The sequence below is a fragment of the Lagopus muta genome, chromosome 20 (genome assembly GCF_023343835.1).
Source record: "Lagopus muta isolate bLagMut1 chromosome 20, bLagMut1 primary, whole genome shotgun sequence".
NCBI classification, from domain to species: Eukaryota; Metazoa; Chordata; class Aves; order Galliformes; family Phasianidae; genus Lagopus; species Lagopus muta.
In genome coordinates this window covers 2,555,565-2,571,522 of record NC_064452.1, presented here as the reverse complement: position 1 = coordinate 2,571,522, position 15,958 = coordinate 2,555,565, and the positions used below count along the sequence as shown (strand labels likewise).

The window sequence follows — 15,958 nt, the reverse complement described above, 5'->3', positions numbered from 1 at the left end:
TAATTTTAACGTAACAGAATGTCCCAAGAAGTGCTTTGCAGACAGCCTTGGTCAGCACGGGTACTGGAGCGTAGCGCCAGGTAGAAATGATGCCGAATGTGTAACCATTTCAGCTTAGTAATCTGCAAGTGAGTTGTTTTCTTTCATTTCCTAAAACCAAGTGAATGTGCCAGGCAGCCCTTTAACCCCTACAGTGTTTCTCTCGGTCCTGACCATAAAGGAGATGTATTTCCACCATTTCAGAACACTGGATGCAGATGGCATGTAAGTTTCATCCAGTGTTCTGAAGCCAAAGTGGCAGCAAGGAGCTGGAGCTGCCGTTCCTCCCTCTGTGATTTTCAAGCCCAGGTTTTGCTGTGTGTCAATGCTCTCTTGGAGCACCTTGGGAGCCCGTCCAGATCTGCTGCAGTGCAATCTATCAGGGCTGAGTCAGGCCCAGAGTCTGAGGTCCGCTCTGAGTCACTCGGCAGTGTCCGGGTATTGGTGGAGCCTCAGGGAAATTGATGGTTTAAATACTGTGAGAATCTTTATCAGCACAGGAAATGACAGCTCATTAAAATACTAACCGTTAAGCCTGTTTAGATCACTGTCTGGAAGAACATTAACCATTGAAGGCTCAGATAACTTGCAGGAAGAAAGGTGCACTGTTTGGAGAGTGAACACAGTATGCAAATCCACCAGCTTTGGTGATTGTCCACTGCCACATAAATATTTCCACTGCTATCTATTTTTCAAGCATTTATACAATTTTTAAAGAAGTTGATGCCATATTTGAGCAAAATTTGTGGTTTCTTTGTGAGGAAGAATGGCAGAAGTAACCATATGTGCTGCCTCCTACAGAGTGCCTCACTGCTTTTTGAGGTGGATTTTATTGTGTTCCTGCAGGGGAAGGTCAAGTGCAAATCCAACAGAGACACTCAGTGTGGGAGGAATGGGTGCTGGGTGTATTGGGTTCAGGAAGTTTTGTGTAATTGCTCAGCAGGTGAAGGCCTCTGGCCAGTCCTCTGGCCCAGCTGTCAGAAGAGTGCCTGATTTAAGGTCAGTGCATCTTTTAAAGAAGGTTGGGAGTACTGGAGGGGGCTGCTGTGTCCCAGCATACCGCTCCTTCAGCTCACTGCATTCTCCAGTGCCACGTCTTTGTAGCAGGAGATATCTCTGGCCCCAGGACCACGCTGCTCCAACAGCAGGATGAGATACCAGTGCGTGCACCTCATGCTGATCGAGCACACAATGAAATTTCCCTGTTAGCTGGGTTTTCTGTTGTCTTCATTTTGAGTTGTAGCGCTGGCATTTCCTAAAAGGATGTTTTTCCATTGTGGGATGAGCCCAGATAGCTGAATCTGAGCAAAATGTGTCACCATATTGTGTCTCCGGGCTCAGACAAGGACGGTGCACTCCTGGCAGCCAAAGGGTCTGGGAACATCCGTCTCTGCCTTGAGTTAAAGGGGTTTTCCAAATGAAGCTGTGGATCTGAGAGACGATCCACCAAATGGGGCTGTGACTCAGTGCTGCATCACCTTTCCAAGCAGGCTTTGGGGTTTCATCCTGGGAACTCGACGCTTTGTTTGCCACGGCTTCAGTTTTTATCTCTCTGATTTCCCTTCCAGCTATAGAGGGACCGATTCCAGTTGCTGCTGAATAGAGTAAGGATTTCAGAACTGAATGCCGCTGAAGTCATTATTTACATTTTTAATTTCCATCACAGTAAATGGAGTTTAAGAACTGCTTAATCAGCTGCTTAACCATTTGTATCCTGAGTTGTAGACCCGTGGTTATCTGTGAAATGTTAGCACGGGATTAACAATCACAGCTTTGGTACAGAACTATCCTGCAGCATTAAGCACAGCTCAGAATGGTCCGTGTGTGCCTGAACTCTGGAGGTATGGGTTGTGAAATCAGCAACTCGAGAGTAACCCACACTCTTTAAAATCACTTCAGGAGGAAAATATGTCTTTCAAAAGTGCAAATATTGTGATTAAATGATTAGAAAGTATTCTTAATATTAGTAATACAGAGTTGACTGAAGTCCTGAAGAAGGTAATGGTTAGGGTTAAGCTAGCATAGGGAGAATGTTTTATCCTCTTGGTTTGGTGCTTGTGCCATCTGCATTTGCAAAGCTCCCACCTGTAGTTCAAAAGGCTCTGTAACAAAAATAAGTTCCCTGAAAACCTTTCCCACCCTCCACACCTACTGATGTGCCCTTGAGGTTCAAATATCGATGGTCGTTCTTTTACATTTAAAAGCAGATGAATACATTGCAGAGTGGGCTGTAATAAGCAGAGCTTTGCTGTTACTGGAATGGAAGTTTTAGGACTAATTAACCACGAATTTAACAAACGGTGGAGAGCAGCTGGGGAAATCAGGTTGTTGCTCAGCAAACGATTTCTAGGGAGTGACTTTATCTTTGTAGTCCTCCAGCAGTTCACATGCACTACGTTTTTAGCTCTTAAGGAGGGACAGGGGTTGGTTACTTCTTTTTTTGTCAGTGTTTTCTTATTTTTGGCATATAGAGACTGCAGAGTAAGGATCAATTCTGCTGTGCATTTCGGTTCTTTTATTTTCTTGTCCTCTCCTATTCTTTATTTGAAAGACAAGCTCCGTTCTCACAGGGAAATGCAAGGAATTCCTTGTAGGTGGTATTGCAGGCAGGGTTATCTCGCAGCATCTTCCTTCCAGTCAGATGTGTCAGCGCCTGTGGTTCCATGGGCCTTCTGACCATTCGGCAGCTTTTGAAGATGTACCTTAAGGTCTTTGCTAAGTGGTGCAGAATTCTAATGTGAATCTGTTCCTTTGGCATTTGTGCCTGCATCTGCCTTCAGTCTAATACCGAAAACTGTACCAAAGTCCCCTCCCTCCCTCTTTGATGGGAGTTGAGCTTCGCTGTCTTTGTGAGGGGCACCTCTCATTTCTTAGTATTTAAAATGAAAACGAGGGGTCTTTTCTAAAAAGAAATAAGTAAATTCATTTTAAAGCAATTGCTGCCCTTTGAATTGTAGATGATGAATCAGTAAGTCACAGAATTTTATTGAAAGAGTGCAAATAACCAAAACTAAGTCACTGGGATGGGAGTTCAAATCTTATTTCTAGTACTGGGGCGGCAGTGAAAGTTGGTTTTCTAGTGCCATTCTGCTTCATTATATTTGTTCTTTTAAATCTATGCGGGGTTTTTTTTGCCTTTTTTTTTTCTTTTTTTTTTTTGGTAGTATTAAAGCTGATTGAATGTGCAAAGAAACAAAGGTCCTTATGTTCAGGATTTTACAGTTCTTCGAAATAACTCTGATAGAACCAATGTCACACCCTTCACTGTTATTCATGCCCACAAAAGAGAAAATGCTGAGTACTTTTAGTGGGTAAAAAATTGAAATGGTGGCAATGCACAGAATCCCTCCGAGCCATCTAACTTAGTTTTATGATTTAGTTCTGTTGTCTAACACTAATTTGGCACCGACTTGGTTCAGCTTCCAAAAACAAAATAATGGAGAATTTGAATAACTTCTGTTACTCATTCATCTCTCACAGCTCTCATACTCTTCATATTCATGCAAAATTTTAGAAATAAAGTATTACCTTTCAGGATCTTTCCTGGGCTTCCATTTGCAAAAGGAAAGAAACCTGAAGCATAACTGCTCTTTCCAGCGGTAACTCGTAGCGATCAGCGAGTCATTCCGAGAACATTGCACCACAGACACAGTCAGATTCTGAAGGGTGGGTTCCGAAAAGCTGGGAACCGTTTGTAGATGTCGACATGCTCTAATGCAGGATGTGTCCTCGATGTGCTTTAGTTTCAATCCTTTTTTTTTTTTGGCTGAAAATGTACCAGGCCGGGCACAACGTTTGCTCACCCTTTGGTATCGGCGTACGGTGAATCATGGAGGACAGAATCTTCTTCAGATAAATGTGTTTAAAAAACAATTTGTCCTGTTGGCAAGTGGAGGGAATAGAGTGGGGAGAGCGAGTTGTTTTGTTGCTTCACTTTGTGCTTTTTCATAGTTTTTAAAGATTAGAAAGCTCTTACTTAGGGATTGGGATTTAACGTGGAAAAGCAAACACTGTGTTAACATGGGAGGCTGGGGGAAATGACTGCAGGGGTCTGGATCCCCCCAGCGTGTAATTCAGAGAGGAGATGATGGTTTTTAGCCCTGTCTGCGTGTGGCTCGGTGAAGCAGATGTTACTGACTTCTCCCTGAAGTGGTGGTGTAAAGACTCAGAACCGTAGCACTGAATCGCAGGTGACTTTTGTAATGTAGAAGACCATATTGATTTCTTTAATAATTAAAAAAATAATAATAATAAGCTGATGTTTGGCAGCAGTGGGAAATCTCCCACCTTAAGCTGCTATTAGCAGTGTTGGTGTCCACGCATGGCTCAGGTTGTGCCTGGCTCCACTACACCAGTTGCTGCTGGTGGTAATTTCTGCTGTGTAACGCTTAAGCTTTTTTTTTTTTAAAGTGTGACAACAGTTTCTTTAGCTCCCCAGTCCTGTTTCTTCATAGAGTGGTGTTCAGATCTACAGGAAAATGATCAGTGCTGGATGTGGATGGGCTGTGTGTTAGCAGGATGGAAGTCGGTGGCCGCTCTGTGCCGCATTAGCACCTTTGTGCTTTGGGAGGGCGTTCGCAGCTCCGAAAACCTCTTGTCAACCTTTATAACGTGAATGTAGGAACAAGGTGTTCAGTAACATATTGCAGTTTTTGTGCGAGTCATCTGCCATAAAGCATGAAATGATTCAGAACAGGGTTCATAGTTCTCTCTTTGTTCCTTTGTTAATCACTGACCGATGGGAGGAGCCTGCAGAATTTGCTAATGCATTCTTTCTGGATAAGGATGACGCACAGATTGTCCTAATAAGGACTTAGTTTGAGAAAGGGGCCGTCTCCTTTGAGGAGATAGGGGCAAGTCATAGGGCGAGCAGTTTCTTTTTTAACTGAGGGATGACACAAGCACAAGTCATTTCCTTATTAATCGGTTCAAACCAGTTCTTACAGGAACTGCTGGTGATAAATGTGGGACTTCTGAGAAGTCATTCATTTCATTCTCAGCACCACATCAGCGCACAGCCCTGGCTGCCCTCTCCCAGGCTTTAAGGAAACTTTGCTCACTGCTTCTTTCTGTGTTACCAACAGTGTATTATCACTGATTCGCTCTGAAATATTTTTCTTTTTAAACACTTTGAAGCTCTGGGGAAACATGTCCCTTCCAGAAGTATCAGATTAAAGATAAAATACACTTTATTTTGTGCTTATCTGCTTTCCCAAGCAGCAAAGCACTTCTGAGCTGTAGCTCAGTTGGAACTTTGTTCTATTTGGGTCAAGGTGGTAAGTTTTGTTGTTTGTTTTTGTTTTTTTTTTTAATATGTATGGCTTTTTTTCTGTTTTTTTTTTTCCTCCTCTATTTTGTCTTGTTCCCTGGGAAAAAATATTGCATCAGTGCTATTCCAAGTATAGGTCCTTCTCTTCAGAAGCCATTTCAAGAATATTTGGAAGCTCAGAGGATAAAACTCCACCACAAACACGACGCCGGTGTGCCGCAGGTAAGAGCCTCTCTGCCTCCCCCATGAACTTTTCCTCTATCTGCCTTCTCCCTGGGTCAGCTTTGCAGGTTTAACTTTTTATTCTTTGTGAAGGGTTTTGCAGTGGCTCAGGAATTAGCTGAATATTAATTTAAAAAGCAACCTGGGAATTAACAGTAACAAAAAATTTGTATGCAACTGGCTGCAAACCTCCTAAATAACATAGGAAACAATAAAATAAGGCCGATGGCTCATCTTGCCTCTCTGTTAGCATGTCTATTTTGAAGGAGAAATCGAAGCAGAAAGAAGTCATGCTTACACGAGGAGTGATGGTAAACTGTGTCAGCACCAGTGCTTGGGAGGGCAGTGGGTTCTGTCACTTAATGGCCAGTGAGAGAAACAGAACCCCCGGGGATCAGTGTCCAAAAGGGAGAAGAAAGATGCAGTGTTTGGTGTTGGGACAAAGGGGCAGAAGAATCCTTTCATACAAAGCAGTGTAAAAAACCAACAATTTTTAGTGGCGATGGAGCAAGTTTGTAACTTCAACACGAGCTCCACTCACCCAAGCCCGTTAATCTAATTAACTGATCAGTGGTAATTAGAGCTCTTATAAATATTTTCTGACCCATTTCTTAATAGAAAGAGGTTCAATTAGGGAGAATCAGTCTGGGATAAGTAGATGTTGAGATACCTCTCATTTGCATTGATGTGACTGTTGTGCAGTGCAGTGCTGCCCTCCTTTGACAAAAAACAGCAGTGAGGAGCAGTAGGGAAACGGAGTGGGACCGCGGATGTCATCGTGTGAACATTGAGACGAAGAAGAATCTGATATTGATGGGAAGATGCACAGTTTAGGAAAAACATTGTTAACCAGTGGCCTTATTGTTTTGTTTGCAATGAACAAGACAACTGGCAGTCAGGGGTTAATTTGTTAATTCCAAACTCTCTGAACTGTTAGCAGAGACCAGCCAACGCTGGGAATAATGCATCACTTCATCAGCACAGGGTGAGAAAGCAAGGGTTCGTTGTCTGCCCTGCAGTGTGGGTGGCAGTCCCCAGTGCCTTGTCTTTCCAGGGACCAAACTCAGCTGTACAGATAGCTTGGTTCCTGTTTTCAATTTGATAGATGAATTCTAAAGAGATGTTCAGGTTTTTCCCTTTCACTTATAAAATGGAGAGAACTGCCTTTGTGCTGTCCACTAATCTCCGTTTTCCTCCTTGTTCTGTTTTGTCTTTGTCTTCTTCAGGGTGAAAACTGGCTGTCGTGGATGTTTGAAAAATTGGTGATTGTCATGGTTTGTTATTTTATCTTATCCATAATCAACTCCATGGCCCAAAGCTATGCCAAAAGGCTGCAACAGAAGATGTACTCCGAAGAGAAAACCAAATGAGCTTGGAAAAAGGACTGGGAATGGGCTTTAGCAGACACAAAAAGTGACGCTTCTTTCCATACGTTTAAAATTCAGCATTATTCAAAATGGGGGAAAACTTTTTAACATCAACTTTGAACTAAGGCAGGTTTTTATTTTATTTTGAAAATAATCTGGCTATTAGAACAGACGTTTCACTGACAAACATGTTGGTGTTAAGGTAAGGTATGAAGGCTTTATACGTCTGAGCTGTATCATATGGCATGGACAAGGTGATGTTAAACTGTGCTTAACACAGATGTTGTCCATCCGAATTTACTTCCAAAACCAATGGTTTAGTATTTCCTGATTTCATTTCAGACTGACCTAAGGGTAACCTTTATTTTGAAGGGCGGCTCTTTTGCTTTTTTACCTTAACTTTCAAGACCATCAAGATGTATATAAATGAATACAAATTGGATAAAAACTGTTGCATGTCCCTCGTGGTAAGGTTATTCCATTTGAATTCTCCGGTGTCCCATTGCATTGCACGTGCTCTTGGTTGGAAAAGCCGCCCTTTAATCGTCACGATGTTAGCAGAGATGATTGATGTCAAAATGCTGAAGCTGACATTTTTTTATTCTGTATATTTAGAATGAAGTTAAGATAAAACTTTATAAAGTCATCTTTGATCATTCCAGAATTTCTTGTGTCAGTCTTTTTAAGCTGTTTCTTTTCCCTTCCCCTTTTGTATGCTGAGTTTCGTCTTTATTAAGCCTTAAGCCCATGGGTTGCATGCTTTACTCATCCTTCCTGCACAAATGGTGCTGAAAGCACCCTTGATTCTTTTTTCCCTTTTTCTTAAGAACTTCTTATCAGAACAAAGTAGAAGGTGTATCACTGAGTGAAGTGTGGCTCACTGCTTAAAATAGGCGAGTTTAGCTATGATTGTTAGCATGAATTCTTGGTTGATGTTTGCCACTGATCACAACATCATGAGCTGTGAAGGAGAAGAGAAGGGGGAAGTATAAAGATTCCAGATTAGCACAGAGAATTGGTGTCAAACCCAGCAATTGTATGTGGAGCCATAGAGAACCTCACACTCGGGCTTGAAAATTCAGACGCTTATAAAATATTGCTTTAAGTCAGTGTTCTGATTTTAATGTATGTGAACGTAATCCATATTAGAACAGATCTCTTCCCTCTTTTGAAAACAGACAGCCACACCACTGCTGCTGTATATGTATTACTACTCCTGTGATTTTAGAACTGTTGTTTTTGATTTTTAGCCTAGGGGGGATTAGGAATTAATTTGACTTTCAGTTAGCATTATCAACAGGTGGCACACAAGCACGAGGCAGGCTTGATTTTGCTCTTGTTTGGGTTGTATATTCATGCCTGCGTTAGGTTAGGGCAGATCATGAGCAAGGTGTGAGAATCAGGATTTTGTTCAATCCTGCATGAATGTCCTCCTGTGTTGCCAGCCGTCGTGACATCCCCATGGCTGTACCATCCTGTCGGATAGCTTATCAGACTGATGTTGACTGTTGGATCTCATGGCAACAACAGTCGGTAGGCTGTCTGACATTTTGGTATCTCTCATCTGACCGTTCCCTCATCCATCTCCAGCTGTTTTCATTGAACATCAGTGGCATATAAATGTTTTTCAGTTGTGATGGAAATGAGCACACCAGCCATGCAGTGTGGCAAGCTGCATCCGAAGCATCTCTTAAAGCTCCATCTCGGTTGTGTGTCAGGTTTGTAACGTTTATCTTGTATGCTTCGTGTATGACTTCAAACATTATTGAGTGAACGGGGAGGCTTTAAATATGGACTTTTCTTAACGTGTTACATTTAAATATTTGAGCCCTGGGTGCTGAGAGGTAGTTAAAAGCAACAGGAGGGGAGGCAGCATGAGGCCATTAAAAGCAATAAGGCCCTTCATTTGCCTCTGATGAGTTTTAAGAGGTGCATAGTTCCTCTGAATTCTTGGCCCTAATGGCTTTTTCTCTTTTGGGTCTAAATAAGCTCTTTGACAATTAAATAGCAAAGAACTTGTTCTAATGCAATACACATTCACAAAATACTAATAAAAAATAAGCTCTTTTTTGTACTTTGCTTTTTTCAGTCTGCTAAAAGTTTAATTTTGCACATTGTAATAACTCGGGTCAGCAGCTCATGGCTGTTTGTTTCATTTTTCTTCAGCATTTTTGGGTTAGTGAAACAGCTGTTTGCAACCTTTCTTGCTTCTGTGCCATTGTTTTTTCCCTCAAATTTGCCATTTGTTCATAGGATGCTGTTGTTCACTTTGCAGTTCCAGTAGTGTCTTAAGGCCTTTCGTAGGAGTCACTGAAATTTATGCCATCTTGAGGGCATCTTGAGATTGTATTAATAATTAAAAAGGGATGGAAGAAGCCCCTTGAGCCAATAAATGATAACTTTCTGAATGCCCTAGCAGTCTCCTTGTAATGATGCCTCTTTGCCCAGCTTCCCCCCTTTTATTTCAGTCTGTTTGCACACTGAAAAGTGAGAAGTATAAGCATACAGTGCTTCATGTCACGTTGTACATGACCACTCAGATGAGTTGTGCCGTTGTTTTGATTCTTTCTGAAAGTATTTAACAGACAACTGCTCATTCTCCTTCCTCCTACCTTTTCAGCAATGGGACATAGCAAAGTTTGCTAAAAGTTAATACAAGGTAAGGTTGTGAAAATGGAGAGTGCTATGTTTGCTTAAATAAATAACAGATTCCTCATGTTTATTCCAGCTGGATTGTTTTCTTTTTTTTGTGTATTGAATTTGGTTACACTTTGAAATTTGTTATCCCATTTTTGTGCTCTCTGATGAGTGTGAAGATAGAAGTTGTGTTTGCAGTGTATTTTGTGGCTACAGAGAAAGGTCCAGAGCCTTTCACATCTCATCGGGACGCATTTTGCTGCCTTAGCCCACAGTTTTGTCAGGAATACTTTCAGCTGTGCACTGGAAGCAGTCAATCATGGAGTTTGATGTGGGTTAGGCCCAAAGTGAGCTCTGTTTGCAAAAAGCAACAGCCTCAGTAGCTTCACCATGCTCTATCTGATGGATAAGTTGAAAAGGCCCCACTTCTCCATGCTAAATGGAATCACCAGTCCCACTCTGCTCCATCACAGCAAACAGGAACTGCTCCATCTGCAGTTCCCTACCTCCATCCCAGTGATTCCCAGTACTGCAGCAAGCTGAGCTTGCCCTGCTGCTGCTTGTGCTGGCAGGCACCCATCACTGATACTTGAGGGGCTCAGTGCTGTTCCTCAGTCTTTCTCTCTGCTGTGTTTTGGGGTTTCGTTATTTATTTCGTTAGAACCAGCTTCCTCTGCACTCCAAGCAGCACTAATTGCAAACAAGAACGCTGTGGATCATTACATGGTTATCAAGCACAAACACAAATGGTAATGGGCAAAGTGTATTGAAGGTGTAAAAATAAGTGGTGGCTGGGGGTGGTCCTAGAGGTAAAAATACTAGCAGTTGTCTTTGGAACACATGGTTAAAAAATACCATCAGCAGTCATGGAGGTAATGGAGATGGCTCATCTGGGATTGTGAGTTCTGAGGGGTTTTTTGCAAGCTTGTGTTTTTTATTTCTTGGAGCAGGAGAAGGAAAAAACCTCCCAACAGTAAGTGCTTCCCCTACCAATGGGATCATGGGACTGCAGCGCCGAGTGCAGCGTGAGGGGGGGAGTGGGGGTTTGGTCCAGGGGAGACTTTGTTGCTGGAACTTCTCCAGGAAACAGCGAAGTTCTTGCTCTCTGTGTGGAACACCCCAGTGCCTCCTGAATCAGATAGAGGGGAGATATTTGCCTATGCCCTTGCAAACTCATTTTAAAAGGGATTATGCAGGAACCTCCTGATCCTGCTGTGACTTTTGAAGTTCTCATGTGCCATTGAGGACAGAGCTGCAGCCTCACATTTCTTCCTCTGTTTGACTTGGTGGCTGCACGCACTCAGCGTTCCCAAGAGGCAGCTGTTTGGTCACAGTGTGAGCAGGAGAGGTGTCACAACCTGGGCCAGTAACAGGAGCTCAAATGTAGAAATGGTCATCAGATGTCCAGGAAACCATCTGCCCTTCCAACTGAAAGCAGACAGGAAAGGCCAAGCAGTCTTTGATGGGCTTTGGGCACACACCAGGGATGCTATTTTGGTCAAAAATGCAGCTGGCAGCTCTGTGCTGGGTTCAGGCTGTTGGGCTCTGAAGTTGTTCTGCATATTCACTGTCGGTGATGTTCAATTGTTTGAAAAACACACACAAACCTGTTAAGGAGGTTATGCTTTGTTTTAGTTTGCCTTTCACATTGCTCTTTAATTTGCTGGAGGGGTTTTTATTACTGTTCACTTAAGGAATGATTCAGAGCATTGACTACATGAGCATTAAATCAAAGGTCGCCTCTCTCTAAACCTTATTTAAGCTGTTCAGATACGGATATGTAAGTGTGCAGCACCTCCCGAGTTTCGGGGGAGTTGCTCCTCCCTTAATTGTTCTGGTTTCCCAAGAAGCTGAAATGTGATGCCCAGGCAATTGGCAATAAGGAAATGAACTGATACTTCCTGGTGAAAGGCAAAAGATAGGGCTTGTGAGCTTTGTGTGTTGTTCCTGCTCTGATAACTGCTCCGCTACACACCCGCCTCCTTATGGCCCCAGAAACTTCTGTTCAGTCTGTGGAAGAAGTACAGATGGGTGACTTCTGTGCTTCTGCTTGAGTGATACTCTGATACTCTGTCCTTAATACCAGCAGTTTAAGGCATAATCTACTTTTTTTTTTTTTTTTTTAATGTACAAGTGACAGAGGAGCCCCACAGGTCTGATTCTGTCTCCCCAAGTGATTTAAAGCATTTTGTTTCCCCACGGCATTGGTAGTGTGTGTCATTTCCCTGTTCTTTGCTGTAATGGAGAATTGCAGAGATGGAGAATATCTGAAAGATATCTCAGATCCAGGAGATTGTGAACTCCCTATGTCTTTAAGTTGGAAATCTCCTGTGCTGTCCTTTGGCAGTAGGGTTCAGCTGTGACAGAGAGCTGGTCATTCTGATTGAGTAATGAAGGTGCTGGTGTTGATGGCAGACTGATGTTCACTCCTGGTAGCTGATGGCTCTTTGCTCAGTTCCTGCAGTCCCAACTGCCCGTCATGCTCAGTGCTCTCTGTACAAGCTGAGGTTTGGCTCTTGAATGGAGTTTTCTGCAGTTTGAGTGGGATCCCACATAGATGTGTGATTTCAGGTTTCCTTTGTTGATGAAAAATAAGCTACTTTATCGCAGTACGCATTTGGTTCACGTCTATTTTTTTTTACACAATAATACTCCACAGTGAAAAAACTGAGTTTGGAGACAGTCTTACAGAGGAAAATGATGTGAAAAGCTGAGTTAAGTTCTTGCAGGGAGGGACGTGATTTACAGCATCAAACAGCTGCACGTATACATCTGCAGACCTGGTGACTCAGTCATGTAGGAGCTGCTCCATGTGGGGTGAGGAGGAAATAAATGTCCCAGTGTACTCTTTGCAAATGGTAGAAACAGCCATCCCACAGCACTCTTATATGGGAGTTCATAGTGAACCCAGTATTGTTTGGAGTTGAGTGGCAGCTCTGAATTGTTGCCCAGCTCTCACTGTTCTGACTGAGGCTGCCACAATGACTCTACTGCTGCCCTTGCCAACCAAGGATTACGGAGTCAGTGTTTCATTACACCTTCAGAGTGTGGGATGAGGCTGCTTTCCATTTGGCTCCTTGGGTGGTGTGCTGCTCATGTGCTCCAGTCACTGATCTGTTACATATAGGAGCTTGCTGGGCAAAGGCTCAAACTGAATCATGTCATCTGACCACAGTTACACCATTCTCAGGCAACTGAAGTGTACTCATGTGAGCCTTTGAACAAATATTATTCCGTATGCCAAACCAAATAGGTACAATAATGGTGTCTGGAGAACGCACTCATTGAAGTGCACGTATACTGTTTATGATGGCATTTGTTTCTCATCATATATAATTAGTGAAGGGAGCTCACGGCTTCCTGAAGCTGAAACAGGAAATACTGAGAGGAGTTTTGGCCAAGAGAAAGTCCTCATTTTTCTTATTTTTCTATCTGATGGAACAATATGGCCTTACTAATCTCTTACACCTAGCCATCTCCAGACTTTTCCAACTTGCTCTGTATCATTGGCAATAACATTTGTTTGAAACACCACCCAATGTGCAGCTGTTGGTGCTTCTGGGAAGGGGTTAAGCATGTTCTGCTGATTCACGGAGGTGGGTGACTCATTACCCACCCGGACAGAGGGGAAGTGGCTGTCTGGAGGGAGAGGATTCATACAATGTGTGCTCAGAAGGGGCCATTGTGAACATCCAGTTTGAGTGAAAAAACCGGAAAGGCTCTGCAGTTAAAATTTGGGATTATCAGCTCTGCATCCAGGCGGGTTAAAGGCTGTCAGAGTGTCCAAGCCGTGCTGCTGGCTTGAGGAAGAAGCTTACACTGGAATTTGCTACACTGGTAAAGGTGTGGCTGGGGTGCACTTGAAAGCAGTAGAGAAATAGCAGCAGCACTGCTCTTTTTGTAGCTTTTCGTAATACAGCAGATCCATGAATCACATTCCTGGTGGCTGTTGTTCAGCTTTTAAAGCAGTGTCCGGCAAATCTCAGGCTTCCTTAAAGTGCGCTTTGACATCCGAGAGTACTTCCTTTAGGATGTTTGGGTTGTCATTTCATAGCACTTAAACTGAATTTATTAACAAATGCCAAAGGAAATGAATGAATCATTCAATACCTTTTTCACCCTAACGTTTCCCAGTCGTGCACCAGCTGCTAATTCGCACACAACTTCCTTTTTCCATATTGGCAGAATTCTGGTTTTTGCCCTTAATCTAGAACTGTTCTTGCTGCTATCTCCATGTTGTTTTCATTGTTCATATTCTTTTTTTACTGCTATGAAGTCTTACTTTACAAGCAAGTCCAAATAAATTGCATCAGTGCCCTGTCACAGGCCAGTCACTGTCTTTAAAGTACTTGTAACTTAGGCCCTGTATTTTCTGGTGACCAAATAAACTTATCCTGTTCACTCAGTATTTCTGCTATAGTTAGTCCTTGAATCAACTTCCAGGGGACCTGCACCTGTCTGTGACAACAAACAATAGTGAGATTTGATGCATTGTTCCTTGGCTCATGGACTTCCTGTGGGTATTTTGCTAAAAGCAGTGGGGTGAGGGCCACTGGTGCTGCCATCCCTCAGTTCACCATTGCCTTGGGATTGCCTTTGATCTACCTTGCTTATTTCAGCTGCTAATGAAGTAACGGCCCTCTGCCAGGCTCAGGCTCTTGTTTACAAAACTAATTTTCTCCATAAAACAATAATAAAGAAAGAATTCTCCACTTTCTAATATAATTTGAGATGATGTAAATTTGAGAATAGTTATTCACTTCCTGCCACTTGACCCTGTGCTCTCCACATCCTGGGGAAAAAATAGAGGAATTCAGCCACAGATTAAAAAAAAAATGAAGGCTTAGTTTGGGAAAGGGTGAGAGTCTCAAAACTGAGGTCAGCTGCAAAAAACGCTGGCAGGAAGAGACCTGGAGAAGCCAGAAATAATTCCTGTCAGCCTCCAGTGAAATCAAGGTGATCATAAGAACTAATGCAACAGTTACAGTTCTGTTTTTACCTCCAATTTTTGTAGCTTCGAGAAATCTGCATTGTCAAAATTCAAAACTTGACTGGCATCTTGTTAAGCAGCAATGAATTTTGTGGCATAGCTAAGCCATTAAACTTAAACCCAAATATGCTCCTTTGTTAACTGGAAGTGACATACTCCATTAAAGAACAGATGCAGCTGTAAGGGACGGGTGAATGGTTCTGTCATTGTGGCTGCAATAAGTGCTGCTGCATTTGCTTCATGCTTGGAATTGTAAATACACAGACATAATGCAGTGGTATTTCTGCAAGTTACTTATGTAGCAGTACAATAGCCTGTAGCTCTCTCCTTGTTGCTGAGAGGACTTACCTGTCCTAGCTGTTTAAAAGCTCTTTTGTAACACAGCGTCACAAGGAGGAAGAATATCCATCCCTGGGACTCAGTCACTGTTTTTCAGAAATGGAGTTACCTGTTTTCATCTCTGACACTGGAAGAAATCCTTAGTCTGACAACAGTATCTATAGCTAACACTAGGAAAAATGATTTCTACCTTTGTTAAGTATCCTGTGCCTTTTGAAGGAGGGAAGAAGGAGAACCTTGCTGTTCTGCTTGCTTTCGTGACCCTTTGCTATTTGCAAACTTGAACTGCCCGAGCTGGTTCTCTTGGTGTTTTGTGCAATCTTTCCTCCAGTTTATTGCATGAGAATACCCACCCAGCTTAATAGTTCCATTGACAAAAACAGAACACTAGAAAATCCCTTTTGATCGTAACAGTCCCTTATCTCTGAGCTGACAGGAAGTAATTTAGTGAAAAAAATATTAAATAATCACAAATAATTGCCTATGAAAACTATATGTGGTTTTAAATGAAGTATATCTGAATAGTTGAACCATGATTATTATGTCTTCCCTTTGAGGAGGAATTCCTAAAACCGGAATTAAAGCAGCTGAGTGAAAAGAGAAGGCAAAATGAGCTGAGTTGTTGGATTGTGCGCTGTGGTCTGTATGAACAGTGTCAAAATGTGTTGTCATACACATCAAGCATCTTTTAATATGAAAAGTCAATTGAGTGCATTTACCCCACTTGCTTTCTTTGTCTTCCGTCCTGTATTATTTTTTTTTTCGGAAGGCATTAGAGATTAACACTGCTTATCTTTAAACTCTCACGAAATGTATCAGAACCCATTGTGGCATGCATTGAAACTACAGCCATGGCAGTGGCCAGCTGTTGCTGCTTCTGTATTTGAGCAATTGTGAACTTACCACAAGACTTTCTCCAGAGTCAGTTGTGCAGTTGCTTGGATCGTGTCAGATTTGTTTGCCTTTCCAGATCTCGTGCTCCTGAGCTACTTTGAGAACAGCTGTTCCTGGATGGATTTTAGCGCTTCTGTTCCTGACCTGAACAAAAATGAAGAGGTAAATGAAACTAGGAAAGAAAGTAGAGATAAGAGTAAT

The 15,958-nt window shown here is 42.5% G+C and overlaps 1 protein-coding gene and 1 long non-coding RNA gene across 11 annotated transcripts in view; one reads left to right on the top strand and one right to left on the bottom strand.

The window, feature by feature from the left end:
- Positions 1-15,958, top strand: part of VMP1 (vacuole membrane protein 1) — a 67,935-nt gene that overhangs the window by 48,900 nt on the left and 3,077 nt on the right. For 9 of the 10 annotated variants that reach the window (XM_048966902.1, XM_048966901.1, XM_048966899.1 and 6 more), the window contains 2 exons: positions 5,428-5,530; positions 6,757-7,498. In XM_048966902.1, the coding sequence (XP_048822859.1) occupies positions 5,428-5,530; positions 6,757-6,900 (247 nt within the window). In that variant the 3' untranslated portion in view covers positions 6,901-7,498. Of the gene's footprint in view, positions 1-5,427; positions 5,531-6,756; positions 8,616-15,833; positions 15,920-15,958 lie in introns of those variants that run through there. The other variant, XR_007380736.1, reaches the window with a different exon arrangement.
- LOC125702983 (uncharacterized) lies at positions 7,338-15,858 on the bottom strand. The gene is made up of 2 exons (XR_007380737.1): positions 15,767-15,858; positions 7,338-13,992 (listed from the first exon to the last, which is right to left on the bottom strand). It is a non-coding gene; the product is annotated as an uncharacterized LOC125702983 (long non-coding RNA).